The sequence below is a fragment of the Somniosus microcephalus genome, chromosome 5 (genome assembly GCF_052327205.1).
Source record: "Somniosus microcephalus isolate GS21.2 chromosome 5, FLI_Smic_1.0, whole genome shotgun sequence".
Taxonomy (NCBI): domain Eukaryota; kingdom Metazoa; phylum Chordata; class Chondrichthyes; order Squaliformes; family Somniosidae; genus Somniosus; species Somniosus microcephalus.
This window is the reverse complement of record NC_140991.1, coordinates 90,151,681-90,167,253: the sequence shown is the minus strand read 5'-3', so window position 1 is coordinate 90,167,253 and position 15,573 is coordinate 90,151,681. Positions and strand designations below refer to the sequence as shown.

Here is a 15,573-nt window from a genome sequence, read left to right as displayed (position 1 = left end):
AAAAAAAGTATTTTAAAATTATAAATGAGTGGGGGGAAAAAAACATTTTTAAAACTCTTTTAACACTTATGTTGGTAAAAGCAGGACTTACGCCTGCTTTTACCAGGCATAAGATTTCTAAGGGTTTTCTGCGGGCGGAGGTTCTCCAGAAAGTGGAACTCTTTTTCTCCCCCCCCCCCCCCCCCGCCCCCTGCCCACAGAGGTCCTTCTCTAGGGCAGGCATCCGATCTGTCTAGAGCATTCTTGACAGATCGGAAATATCCGTTTTCAGCGCATGCCTGAAACTGGCATTTCCGATGCCTCTACGGGTGTGTAGACAGCTCGTACACACCCGTAGGCATCAGAATATACGGCCCATTAAATTTATGCATTCTAGTTGCCCACTCACTGACCAATGGGGAGCTTTTGGAGGTGGGACTCCCACTTGTTGGGTTTTAGTCCCGCCTCCATCAACTTCTGGCCAACCCATGCTATTTTACCTTGATTGACCTTGTTAAGCCTGCCCAGCAGACTTAGCAGGCCAATTAAAGGAAAGCTGGTTACAGAGAACGTCAGCGTAGGACATTTTATCTGTCAAATTTTTGACAGATGAATTGTCATCGTTTGACAGCTCTGTGAAGCTATCAAACACTGACATTCTCTGTAGTTTGATGAAGTCTTAAATTCAAGACTCATCAAACCTCTTTCTTTAGCAGAAATTAGATGGTTGTTGCATTGGAGAATGCAGCAGCCATCTGTCATCTCTGCCGGTGAGTTGCGAGAGCCTCTGCATCCCCAACTCTTGAAGCCTGCAGGAAGAAACAAAAGTAAGTACTTTTTCTAACACTTTCCACTTACCTCACATACTCACCTCTCCACGCTTGCACCCATCACTTACCTTCACAGCGCACTTTTGCACCCCTGCAGACCCACTGCTCGCCTCGGTGACCCTGGCTGGGTTCGCAGCCTTCGGGAAGCCCACACTTGTGTGGGTAAAATGGGGGTAATCCTCTTATCTGCCGGTTAACAGGCAGTTAAGTGGCTGTAATTCCCTTCCCGCCTCCAAGGAGATGGGACCCGGCACAGGTCGGCTACCCGCCTCCTGGCAAGATGGCACGGAATGCAGATTGGGGGCGGGATGGGTACCCGCCCCCAGATTCTGCCATTTTCCCGGCAGTCCAGGCTCCATACCCATCTCCCCAGGGCTGGCAAGATCGCGCCCAATGTTTGATTTTTATTAAAATCTGTCATAATTCTGAATACCTCTACTAGTCTCCTCTTAACCTTCTTTATTGTAATGGAAAGCGGCCTGATTTCTCTAGTTTCTTGCAGAGTGAACAAAACAAGATAGTTGTCTCTCTTTTAAACTTGATGAACGAGGTGTTGAGGGTAAACCACACTGACCAGATACAATAACGTTTTCAATACAAAAGTTGCAGATATACCTAATTTTCTAAATCCCATTTTGTATCATTGATTTAGACTCCAGTGGAATTTGAATCAAATTTTAGATTTTAAATAATTCACTAAATCACAACCATAATGCAACTAGAGGAAAACGAAGAGTGCCAAGTTTTTTGTCCCATTGATGTATACTTTTTTTTTGAGGATATGGATTATTTTTCACAAGTTCTTTACTCAATTCCTATATAAACTAGTCTCTCAGTTTGGGATTTTTGGTTATTTAACCTAGGAGGACTTTTGGGCTGTTACTATCAAGTTAAATTAAGCTCACAAAGGATTCAAATTCATAGAATAGCCACATACTGGGAACGTGGATTAGATCTAGGCAAACGGGCTGCTGAAGTGGTGCTTGCTGCATTGATGTTGTTCTGGGCTGTGGAGGACACTGGCAAGGCCATACTTAGTGCCCATCCCTAATTATCCTGAGAAAATGGTAGTGGGTCTTCTCCTTGAACTGCTATATCCTTGTGGTGATTGTACTCCCACAATGGTGTTAGATGGAGAATTCCAGGATATTGTGCCAAAGACGATGAAGGAACAGAGATATATACGTCCAAGTTGGGATGTTGTGTGATTTAGAAAATTTGGTAGGTGGTGATGTTTCCATGACCTTGCTGCTGTTCTGCTCAGTGGCAAGAGTTTGCAATGGAGGGCAGTGAGGTTGAAGTAACCTTGGTAAGTTGCTGCAGTGCATGCTTTAAATCGTATATACTGCAGTCATGGTGTGCCGGTGGAGAGGATAAATAATGAATTCAGTGGCAGGCATGCCGATGTCCTGGATAGTACTGAGTTTTGAGTGCTACAGCTGCACCCCTCCAGGTGAGTGGTGAGTATTCCACCACACTCCTGACTTGAGCCTTGTAGATGGTGGAGAGGCTTTGAGGGGTCAGAAAATCGACCACTCGTTGCAGAGTACCCAGCATCGGCCCTAATCTTGTAACCATAATGTTGATATGGGAACTTGCATCTAGTGATGGCAGCACTCCTGGCCAATCCCTGGTTAGAGAGCATGGGAATGGTCAGAGGTTAAGATGCTGGCTTCCTGTCCAGCTAGGAAATAAAAGGAGAAGGGAATATTCAGTTAGACGATCTGGGAAGGCTGATAAAGGAGCCAGACCTAGAGAGAAAGTTGTCTTATTTAAATCGGGGATAATTACTTTGAAATTCTCTGGTCAGAAGAGTACATTAGCTAGCTAACATGGCCAGCATGGTGTACTTTGTTTTCTGCGTTATGAAATTAAGTTGAAGTAAGGTGGTCTGTACTATAAAATTTATTCTGTTCACTTGTTTGCTGTAAAATAAACCAACTCATTCGTTTGTATTTGCCTTTGTCTTGGATAGTCTACCTATGGGAAGATTGGAGAAGCACACATGGTATGTGTAAGATTACAGTGTCCAGTTCATATATCAAGGGATTTTACTGTTACAGCCTCTTCATTCACGCCATTTAATGACTGGATATTTCGGCAGTAAAAGTAAACTCTTGATCGTAAGGGACACCGGGTTAGTTTACAGGAGAGAGCTGTGATGCTGACCCAAAATTTGTAACAACTAGTTTGTCTCCGTTGCTCATCGAGACATCTTGGTGATAGCAGCAAGATTGTCTTGCACATCCCATCGTATGTCCTGTCATTTTCCAGAAACAGGTGCTTGTGATTAATGCCTTCAATGTCTTCCAACTTTCTGAAGTGTGCAGCCTGACCCAGACTCTTGAGAGAGGAGAAAAATAGGGTCTTGTGAATGCTTTAATCATTAGAAAATGATCTTGGAAAAAGTATGGTTGTTTATTCTTCAATGCATTAGTGAGGTGTCGTTCAAGCTTCTCTGTGAAACAAATATTGTAGAGGTCACATGATCTCCGAGAGTCCCTTCTCACACCCGTTCGAAAGCATACAGGAGTTCCCTTTCACAGAGGAGCACGTATGTTTAGGTAATGCAAAAGGGATTTATGAAGTGCCAGCAAAATCTCAAAGCAATTCCAAACATGGGTCCTAAATTGGCCTATCCTCATGCCTGCACAACAAAATGCCAGCTGTAGAGGAAGACAGGCCTCCTTTGTGGCAAAAGAATAAGCTGCAAGAACAGTTAAGTACCAGCCATGAGCCAGAAATAAGTTGTCTTCTGCTGATACCCACTAGAAGTGTAACCCCAATTCACTTCAGGGATGGGTGCAGCCCCTCAGTGGTACTGTCAAGTGAGATTACATTCTGCAGAGTTCAGTTCATTTTATTAGTTATTTTAAAGTTATATATCAGATTAGGTCTACTATGTTAGCTACCATTTTAGCATTTCCCAGACATTACTCAATTTCTTGATCAATAACGCATTTCATACCCCTTTTCTCGGTGTATGAGCCCCTATTTTGGGGCTTAGATTGTTGATTCATTCATTTAAGTGCAAACAGATCAGGTGGGGAATTAGTAATCTGCCTAGATGTTAGAAAAATAATGGTCTGAATGTATGTCCAAAATTTGAGTCTGAGCCAGTTGTAAAGTATCCTGCCTCCCACCAGTGCATATCAAAAGTATGCAGGTGCATGATCCACAGTTCTCCATCCATTGATTCACTGGACCCTTTTTTCCTAGTTGATTTAAATGTCACCAGTGCAGATTCAGAAAACTCGCTGCATAATGTGAATTGTTCCAAGTCGTGTAAAAGTGATTTATTTTAATTTAGAAACGGCAATAGGGTAGAGATCTTTAATCTAGTGTGTATTTTTCCTACATTTATTAATGATCTGTTTACCTTCGTGTGTTCATGAAGTGCATAGACACTTAATCATGCAGAGCAGAAAATCTTAAATTTGCTTCTTAGTTTGTGCTGAGTCAGTTAATCCCAGCTAGGGCGGCAGTAAAGGAGCTCCAATTGGAATCAGCCAGAGAGGAAAATTTAACTCGGGTGTTCGTTTCTATGCAATCAAGTGGAAAGTAAATGCATACAGAGAAATGTATGAAGAGAACAGGGTTGGCTCTAGAATTATACCAGAACTCTGAGGTTATACCTATTGGGAAAGATTGAACCGGCTGGGGCTCTTTTCTCTAGAATTGAGAAGACTGTTAGAGATCTTTACGATTGAGAGGGTTTGATAGGGTAGACGTAGAGATGTTTCCACTTGCGGGTGAGACCAGTACTCTGAGCCATAAATATAAAATAGTCACTAATAAATCCAATAGAGAATTCAGGAGAATCTTCTCTACTCAAGAGAGTGGTTAGAATGTGGAACTCGCTACCACAAGGCGTAGTTGAGGCGAATAGCATAAATGCATTTAAGGGGCAGCTATATAAGCATACAAGAGAGAAAGGAATAGAAGGATCTGTTGATGGGGTTAAATGAAGAGTGGAGGAGGCTCGAGTGGAGCATAAACTCCGGCATGGATCTATTGCGCCGAATGGCCTGTTTCTGTGCTGTAAATACTTCATAATAATACCCCCACTACTCAGCAGTCTGCCAGTGCTGTTCGGGCTAACAAATGAAGAATAGCCAAGTTGAGGAACCTGATGACTGCCAGTCCCTAGGGGATCATATGTGGTTACGGTGCCTTCACAAGAAATGGGGAGAAAATAGATGGAGGAATATTAAATAAGTTGCATCAAAAAAGCATTTCTAGAAACAATCTATTACCTGCTATAGCATTTCATTGGAATTTTTTCCAACATGTTACTTTCTTTGAAGGTATCTGTCCTATTCCAGGAAGACATTAAATTACTTTTCTGTTTATTCAATTGCAAAAAACTTTATTAAACTTAGCCAATATTGTAAAACTTTCACCTTAAAACCAATAGGATATAATGTAGGTTGAGGAAAGTTTAATCCTCCCTTATCCATGAGTTTGTTCTGTTTCTTTTTAACTCATCTATCTAAAAATGTGTTTTATATTCAGCAATTTCATTGAGAGTAAGTAAATTTTTGAACAAAAAGCAATTGTCAGGCAGCATCTGTGGAGAGAGGAAGGTAGGGTTAATGTTTCAGGTCAAATGACCTTTTGTCAGAACTGAAACTTCATAGGTATAACCTCTCCTTCCTAACAATTCTGGTTGGTTAATCTTTACTGTACCCTTTCCATGGCTGTAATATCCTTACTAGATGTGGTAATTTTGGGGCAATATTTGTGTCTCATAACTTCTTTTGAGGTCTGTATCTCATCAAATCCCTCGGAGATCAAAGGAGTTAACCTGGCATCTAATCAGAATAAAATTCTATGGCAAATCCATCCAAACCTCAATTTTCCCTGAAGCTATCAATTTTTCACATTCTCTTATTGAGAGCAAAGCTTTCCCCCTGGGAATCGGACAGGTTAGGTACTGTTAAACTCTCAGTTGCTTCAAGGTCTTCTTCCCTGATTGTCCTGATTTAGTGCAGAGATTTGTAAAATGGTCAAAACTCATTAAAAATATATTCTTTAGCAGGGAAACTGTTAAATGAACGGCCATGAAATGCATAACAATTCCAAGTCTATCAGTATCAGCCTCTGCTGATGAGATTGAGAATTTTCACTGGTTTGGTGTGATACTGACACGTGTTTTGACTGACATAGACCAAGTTATACTTCCGTCTTGGTCACTGGGTATTCCATTAAATTTTGTTTATAAAGAGCTAATGTGGTAATCTCCACATGTTAAAAGAAAGAACTTGCAATTATATATTATACTAGTTAGGGTTGCAAAATTCCAGGAATTTTTAAAAGAGGAAGCTTTCCTTGGGAATTTGGGGAATTTATGGGAATTTTGAGTTTTTTTTGCACACTGATGGTTTTTGTCTCTGACCCTTATATTATCTTTGTCATCAAAATAGACATACTGTTCCATACAAATAAAAACAGGCTTTCAAAACTTTATTTAGGTTATAATTTTGAACTTTATTGAACCCCCACAAAAAAGACCCATCTAAAATAAAATAAAAAGAGCGTCCGCTTATTTAGCCTGTATTTTGTTCCTTTGAGTCTTCTACTCATCATTGCTCCTTCTGATTCTCTGACTCTGGCTCTGACGTGTCCATTTCCTCCTCTGCGTCAGTGTCTAGCTGTGTGGTGGACACTTCTGTATCTGGCTCAATAAGTTGTAGGTTCGCCCGGATAGCCACCAGTTTCTCCGCTCTTGTTAGTCAGCCTGTTGCGCACCTTTGTATGCGTATTCCCAAAAAGTGACCAGTTTTGTTCAGAGGCTGCTGATGAAGGTGGGATTTGGAGTATCACCGATGCAATGGGTGGCAGGGTCTCAGATGCACAAAGTCCCTTCCACCAGGTATGTGCACTGATATGCTTGCATGATTCCCATATCCTGTCCCCATTCCAAAGACCTTGCTTGGTAGAGAACTTCGCCAGACTTCCCAGAACTTTGCCCACGTCCAGATTGAGATGGCGTGAGAGGGTAGAAATCACACTGAAAGCGCTGTTGATCTATTCTCCAGAAAGTATTGGTCTCCCAACATGCTTTGGGTCCAGCATGAATTGGCTTGACACAAAATTCTTGATGCGTCTGTATGAATTGAACAATTGCCTTCTCCTCTGCTTTGAGCAGCAGGGATGTGGGTAGGGCAATGCTGCTTTGTTCTTTTAAATCGGCAAAAAGCCTGAACATCTGACAAAACAGCGTCATCTCCTTCAATCTGAGCAATTGCAGATGCTACTGGTGAGAGTAGTTTAAGGCTGCTAACCACTCTCTCCCAAAACACATCATCCAGCAGTATTTTCTTGATGGTGGTTTCCATATCCCCAGACTGGGATATTGCCATTTCTTGCAGCGACTCCTTACCCTCCAGAAGGCTGTTGTACATTATGACAACACCACCCCATCTAGTGTTGTTGGGCAGCTTCAGTGTGGTGTTCTTGTTCTTTGTCGTTTGCTTGGAGTTGTATGTTGCTGCAACTACCTGTTTTCCCCTGACATACTTAACAACTTGCTTGGCTCTCTTGTACAGTGCTTCCATGGTTCTCAAACCCATGATGTCCTTGAGGAGCAGGTTGAGCCCATGAGCTGTGCACCCAATAGACGTAATATGAGGGTAGGCCTCCTCCACTTGAGCCCAAGCAGCCTTCATATTCGCAGTATTGTCAGTAACTACTGCAAAGACCTGTTGTGATCCAAGATCGTTGATGACCGCTTTCAGCTCATCAGCAATGTATGTGCCTGTGTGTCTGTTGTCCTTCGTGTCTGTGCACTTGAACACTGGGAGAGGAGTGGAGACAATGTAGTTTATGATGCCCTCCCCTCATACATTTGACCACCCATCTGAGATAACTGCAACACAGTCTGCCATCTCTATCGTTTCTTTGAGCTTTCCTTGGACTCTGTTATACTCTGCCTCCAGCAAATAAGTAGACAAAGCATGTCTGGTGGGAGGACAGTATGCAGGGCAAGTAACTTTGAAAAATCTCTTCCAGTACACATTGGCTGTGAGCATGATGGGTGAGCCTGTCGCATATACAGCTTGAGCAAGGCACTCATCTGCATTCTTCTGACTATGGTTATCCATTGTATCAAAGAACCTTCCAAGTGGGCCAGGAGTTGCTGATGATAAGGAGTCTGATGCTGAATTTGAACCATCATCTTCTTGAATGGAAGCAGAGGAACTCTGGGCTGACTGCTGTGAGCTTTGAGTGAAGTTGTTGCATTTGGATAAATGCTGCTGCATCTTTGTGGCATTCTTTACATATGGCTTTGTACAGTGTTTGCACATGTACACAGTCTTTCCATCTTTAATGCCTGGGGTAAAATGCTTCCACACATCTGACGGTAAACGTGGCATTGTTCTATGCAGAGAAATAAAGGGCATTCGTCTCTGTCGAACTGCGGCCGATCAGCACGATTGCAACAGGGTGAGTAAATTTTTCCTGATGATCCATGTGATGGAAATATGACCTGTGCACGCACGACGCTACATCACCAATAGAGGGAGCTAATTGCTCATCCACTCATCCAACCAATCAGGACACATTTGTTCACAGTCACACACAAAACGTGTAATTATTAAAACAAGCCAAGTAAGAAGATAAACATATATTGATTAAGACATTCCTGAATAATTAAGATTCCATCTCTGTTAGTAACTTTGAGAGGATCTGTGGGGGAAAAAAATGAAAGAAATACAAAAAAAAACAATATTATGCTAACATGTGCTTTTTTGGGCAAAATTCCCAAGCTAAACTTCCCGTGGAAAATTTCCGGAAATTTACCGGAAACTTTCCACCCCTTTGCAACCCTAATACTAGTAGATCTCAAACTGTAGTGATGCTAAAGTTACGGTGTACATTCAGAAGCTGGTTCTAATCTGACCCAGAGCAAAATGGAATAGGACTCCCTGAAGGAAGGAATCGTGCTGTAGTTTGCTCTGATCTTGGGTCAGCCCGACTGCAGATGTGCACTAACTTACCATTACACTGACACCACAATCATATTGTAGATGCAGCATTAAGCATTGCTTTGTACTGTTTTGCAGTTATACACCATCTCTAAATGCTCTTGTGGTAATCTTAATTAAACTAATTTCAGGTCTGGTTTATGCTACATAGTTTGCATCAACACAAAATTGCAGACATTTTTATTTTGCATTAGTGCACACTGTGTAGTACAACTGGAATATTTGTGTCCCTCCAAGCAGTGTGTAAATTTCAAGGGCTAAGGCCTTACCTAACTTAGACTAACTCAAATTTCTAGATTAATACTAGTTTTGAGCTTGTTCAGTTGAACAACAGTTTTTAAAAATAAAAAAAAACTATCTATTGAGCTCTCTTAAGCTGCTCTCCGTCTCCCCACGCACCATTTCCTCTTAAAGGCACAACACATTACTTTCCTTACTACTGCCTTAGCTTCAAGGTTGGAGACATTTCTGGAAATTTTATTTAACAACACTTCCAATTCCTTACAGAGGAATATTGGAAATCTATCTTAAATCATAGTATTTATCATACTTGTACTTTGGCCTCTCTTCATGAGACCAGAGATTTTCATTTGAGCATGCTCTAAGATTAAAATATTTCCAATTAAAGCTTTCACTACATCATGAACTCAAACTGTAGTGAAATAGATGTGAGGAGGAGACAAATAGAAGCCCTCTCCTTGCTTCCATCACACTTGACTCTTAACTGATTTGTAATTTATAATTCACTTAATAAATCTAACTCTTACTGTTTGAACGATAGACAAAAGGTAACTTGAGAACAGACTCCCCAATGCCTGCTGTTCCCTTATTCTTTGTTCAGATTTAAGCATAATCCCGATTGGTTTTGTACAGAAGATTGGAACCAAATAAGTCATCAGCTGCCATTTTTACTCATTGAAAATGATTTTCTGAAATAGATTAGACAGTTTGTCATGAAAATGTCCAGATATTTCACCTTTTACTTCACCTCAGTTTCCCTTGGGATCAAATTGATTTCTTAAACACTGGTTCGGAAGATTAGAAGCATGCTATTTCCCTTCCACCATTACAGTAAATTTTGCAAAATGGTAAAGCATAATTTAGCCTGACTGCTCAATTTATATTAAAAAAAATTTAAAAAATTCTGTACATAGCTGAAAATTCTGAAATTAGCTAACATTTTCCATTTTTAATGTCTGCACATTGTAATAATCTAGGTTCCTTGGCCAACTGTGTTATCAATTATTTGTGCACTTATTTAGATACTCATCACGACTCAATTAAGCCGTTTCTTAATTAGTTTTCTTTGTGGAAATATCTAATGAATCCAGTCTGGCTCAGACTCTCTCAGATTTGCCTAGAACTAGTATTTCAACATGATCCAACTGGAAAATGTCAGCATTACTTCTCTCTGAAAACACATCAGATCTGAAGTTGCTGGAATGGGGCATTGACCTGTGCTGCTACTTTTAGAGCTTGAACTTTAATCCAATTTTGAGCAATAAATGATTCAGCTGCAATATCTGTTGAAGTAAGATTTATTTTGAAACATTTCTACCTTAGTTTGGTAAGTCCTTTTCTGTTGAGTTTCAGCTGCAAATTATGGTTTCATTGGGTTCCACACATTTTTCCTTCCTCAATTTGCTAATGGGTTTAGACATTTTTAGATTTGCTTTCTTTGTAGTGAATTAATTTTTTTTAAAGTTAACATTTAGCAAATTTTGAAAACAATTTCATAAACTTTAAAAGAAATAAATTGCAACCAAATGGTCTTAAGCTCATCAGTTGTGCTGGGTTCCTGTGCTGAGGTCACATGACAAATTACCTCCTTTGAAGGAAAACTTCAAAATGGTAATGTCACTGCACATTGTTCATGTGGTGCATTAAGCAGCCAGAGACATTATATTTTCACCAATTGATCGAGTTATCGAGCCTTGGTTTCTCAGGTTTTTTTTTAAAGAACATCCCTTGTGGTTCCTTGGGCTGATGACAGCAACCATCTTAATGGTTCCAGATGCAACATTGTTATCTCACTGTTGATTGACCTGCCTCCTCAGATAAAATTTCAAAGCAGATTGCTGCTGCAGACCCTGTCGCCAGTGACTCACTCAGAACAGGATGCATATTTTCAGGGACCTAAACACAAGTTTTGTGGACACAGCCACATGTTACTTGGCACATAAACCAGGCTCTAGTTTTGAGTAATGTGCTTGGCTCTGTTCCTCCAGCAGTGTTTATACAGTATTTATATCTTTTTAAAGCTCATTTTCTTACAGTTGCTACACATCAAGGTGGGGAGAAATGCTGTATCAGGTTGCAATTCTGTAAAGTAAAATATAAAAGTAAAATGTCATGCTTTTACCACAGAAAAGTGCTCTATAGACTACAGGTTTTTAGTATGAGGATGTTGAGTGAGAAGAAATCCATTAACAACTGTCCTTTTTCCAATACTAAGTTCAGTGTCAACCTAAATACAATGACTAAGTTTGACCAATGTAATCCCAACTCTGATGCACATTTTCCATGAATATTGTTTATATAAGACCAAATACTTGAGCAGATCCTTCAAAATTGGTGCCCAGTTATCATTGATAATCTGCTCATTCTTGAAATTACTAATTTACTATTAAAATTGCAGACAGATTGATATCTAATCTCAGTTTTTCCTGCTGCTTCAAATCATAAAGTATCTGTCTTCCTCCTTTCCTTCCTCCTTTCCTATTTGTAGGTCATAAGCCCGTCTTAACGGATGTACAAGCAGAACTGGACAGAATTGCACGTAAACCAGAAGCTGTGTCTCCAACCCATACATCCATAGCAGAAGACAAAGCATCCTGAAGAAAAGCTACTACATGATGCTTAATACAATACCCTGTGTTGTTGGCTTTGCCTCTCCCTTTTCCTTCAGAACATGCACTGAGGATCAAAGGCTGTTTTTGAAGTATACTGGACTACCACGTTTGAGTCTTCGATGAGTTGTTCAATGTATGTAAGGAAACTGTATCGAGAGGGAAATACAATGCTGCAAAAATGATTCTAGTAATGTGTTTTCTGAGAGGAAAAATAATGAGAGATGAATTTAATTATTGGGACTTTGCATCTCTGTTCAAATAATGCTAATTTGCAGCCAGTGTTGGTGAGTTATTTGTATTTCCCAGGTGTTCATTTGGGAAATGTCATATACTGATAGTAAATATGGTGCCTAAAACAAAGTATCTAAACGTGTATTGCTGGCCAGAGCCATAGCAGGAATCCAGGCTACGTAATAAACTTTTCAGAAACTTGAATCCTGAAAATACTGCCTCGAAGATGAATTGTTGGTGGCCAAATTAAAAAGTGTGCAGAACTGAAGTACTCTTACAACAGTCTTCTTTAAAGTGCTGAACAAAATGGTGAAATGCCTAATTTTGTATAGTAACCCACGTTACTTGTAAACTGCAATGTTAAAAAATGAAGAAAGGGGGCAGGTCAGTCGCCCAAGGAATGTACATTACTTCAACTTGAACTCCTCATCCTTTGTTCTGGTTGTTAGTATCATACTTCCTTAACTCAACCCTGTCTGGTTTCTGTATTGTGCTGATTCTAATTACAGAAAGATGTAAGGATTGTAATCCTTCAATAAAGTTGTATTTATTCTCTGCAACAGATCTAAAACATGTTGATCCTTTATTTAGAAAAAGTAAATCGACTGTAATTCACTAACGGTAGTTGTCTATTCACAAACTTCAGCCTTCCTTTGGAGGGCCTCTTTCTCACTGTCTTTCTCCACCTCCGGAAAGGAATACATGGATGTGCTCCAAACAACAACAAAAAATCAGAAGAATTTTTTTTCACTCAGCATGTAATATTTTTCTTGTCTTTAGTAATTTAGGATGGAAATTTTTCTCCTGTTAAAATGTTTTTTTAACTGTTGAAGTCCCAAATAGTAGGGCCAAAAATTGGGTAACTGCTTCCAACAGTGAAAACAGAAGAACTTTGAGAATTATGTACACAATACATCAAATAAATGCTTAACTAATCCAAATCTGTATGTGTACTGCACCACTCAAGTGTGATCGATTTGTCTTTGGCGATATATAGCTTGTTTGATGGTAAATGCATTGCTTAGGTATGGAAATGAACAATACAGATGAGCTACATCCCAATTTCAGTGCTGTTTTCTACTGTGACTCATAGAATCATAGTGCAGAAGGAAGCCATTTGGCCCATCGTGGCTGTGCCAGCTCTTTGGTAGATCTTTTCAATTAGTCTCATTCCCCTGCTCTTTCCGCATAGCCCTGTTTATAAAAATTTAAAAAAAATTAAAAATCCCTTCAAGTATTTATCCAATTTCCCTTTGAAAGTTACTATTTAATCTGCTTCCACCACTCTTTCAGGCAGTGCATTCCAGACCCCACAAACTTGTGTAAAAAAGTTTCCTCATGTCCCCTCTGGTTCTCTTGCCAGTCACCTTAAATCTGTGTCCTCTGGTTACCAACCCTTCTGCCACTGGAAACGGTTTCTCCTTATTTACCCTATCAAAACCGTTCATGATTTTGAACACCTATTAAATCGCCTCTTAACCTTCTGCACTAAGGAGAACAACCCCTGTTTCTCCAGTCTTTCCACATAACTGAAGTCCCTCATCCCTGGTACCATTCCAGTAAATCTCATCTGCACCCTCCTAAAGTGTGGTGCCAGAATTGAACACTACACCAGCTGAGTCATTGTTTTATAAAGGTTTAGCATAACTTACTTACTTTTATACTCTGCCTCAATTACTAAAGCCAAGGGTCCCATACGTCTTTTTTTAACAGCCTTCTCAACTTGTCCTGCCACCTTCAAAGATTTGTGTACATACACCCCCAGATCTCTCTGTTCCTGCACCCCCCTTTAAAATTGTACCATTTAATTTATACTGCCACTCCTCATTCTTCCTACCACAATGTATCACTTCACACTTCAGTGTTAAATTTCATCTGCCATGTGTCTGCTTATTTCACGAGTCTGTCTGTCTTTCTGATCAAAAGTGTGTGTGTTGACCAGATTTGGCTTGTCTGTAATGCATCTCGTAGTTGAATTATCTGCCGATGATCACTGTCGAGGCTCGCCCATCAAGAATGGCCACTTTGTTGAGGTATCACTGGGGTGTCTTCATGTGGAACTACATCCCATCATGAGTTTATGATTTTGGAAAAGGAAAGAATATTTTCTTCCAAATGCTATATGGGAAGCGGAAGACTTACAAATTCAAAGTAAATTTGTTGGAAAGGGGCTGCTCCTATTTGTAATCAAAATTGGTAACTGGAATGTTTTTAAAATTTAATTTGAACATCTTTAAAATAAAGTTTTAAATGTTGTCTAGAAAGAAGCCTTATTGCCTGATTTTCCCCTGTTGACTGCCCTGAGTATGCCTGAAAACAGGCAGCAAAACAGGAATCATGTTATAAAGACTAATAGTCCTATTTTAGTAGATATTTACTGTATCAAGGTCATGATAATACTACCTCCTAGTGGCATTCTCTTGCCTTTTGCTGGAGAAAAGGGTATTGAATCGCAGTTTGTCAACATTCCACGGACAGGTGGGCCGTAAATGGAGGCCAAGAGATTCATGAAGCAGGAAGTCTTTTGAGGGATACAGGGGAAGGAGATGGGGATAAATGGTTAGCTGTATTATCAATGCCACTGACCTAGCACTTCCTTTAGTCTATGAAACCTAATAAGTGCACACTACATCTGTTGTAAAAGAGGTGATGGGTGAACAGGACCTAATGTGTGACAGGATGTGGATGGGTGAGTTTGGGATACATTGGAGTTTATGGAGGAGGAGTAGGACGGCAAGGAAGATGTTGGAAATTGAGTCTAAATGTAGAAGTGTGGGTAAGGATAAGAACATAAGAAATAGGAGCAGGAGTAGGCAAATCGGCCCCTCGAGCCTGCTCCGCCATTCAATAAGATCATGGCTGATCTGATCCTAATTGCCAATCCACTATCACAGAACCATCTCCTGCATCTAACAGAATTAGACACACGAAATAGGAGCAGGATCAGGCTACACGGCCCCTGGGCCCGCTCCGCTAACCACAGGGCCATGACCGATCCGAACCTAGACTCCTGTCCAAATTCCTGCCCGTAACCCTTAATTCCCTTTACTTCTAGGAAACTGTCTATTTCTGTTTTAAATTTATGTAATGATGTAGCTTCTACAGTTTTTTGGGGCAGCATATTCCATGGACCTACCACCCTCTGAGTGAAGTAGTTCCTCCTCATCTCAGTTTTGAAAGAGCAGCCCCTTATTCTAAGACTATGCCCCCTAGTTCTAGTTTCACCCATCATCGGGAACATCTTCCCTGCAGCCACCCGATCCAACCCCTTCACAATCTTATATGTTTCAATAAGATCGCCTCTCATTCTTCTGAACTCCAATGAGTAGAGTCCCAATCTACTCAACCTCTCCTCATATGTCCATCCCCTCATCCCCGGGATTAACCGAGTGAACCTTCTTTGTACTGACATGTAGAAACAAAGACAGCAACATTGCAGAGACTGAAGTAAGCAATCTTGACGATTGGCCGAACAGAGCTGTTACAAATTTGGGTCTGCTGCAAATATCTACTGGGGTTCAGTGGTGTCAGTCATCCCCTTAAGTGCTCACACGGTTTCCAACCCTCCCACTTTGGGCGAGAGTCTACCGGAATTGGGCTCCTGAGCGCAGCTGCTGGCAACTCAGGAGAAACTGTCCTTGTACGCGTGGTTCACGCATGCACAGTACCCTGGCTGTCGTGGCTTGCAAC

The 15,573-nt window shown here is 40.6% G+C and overlaps 1 protein-coding gene across 3 annotated transcripts in view; it reads left to right on the top strand.

Moving 5' to 3' along the window:
* Positions 1-12,447, top strand: part of dync1li1 (dynein, cytoplasmic 1, light intermediate chain 1) — an 81,391-nt gene extending 68,944 nt beyond the window's left edge. For all 3 annotated transcript variants that reach the window (XM_085987984.1, XM_085987982.1, XM_085987983.1), the window contains one exon: positions 11,529-12,447. In XM_085987984.1, coding sequence (XP_085844110.1) covers positions 11,529-11,638 — 110 coding nt within the window. In that variant the 3' untranslated portion in view covers positions 11,639-12,447. The remainder of the gene's footprint in view (positions 1-11,528) is intronic.
* Positions 12,448-15,573: the final 3,126 nt, after the last annotated feature.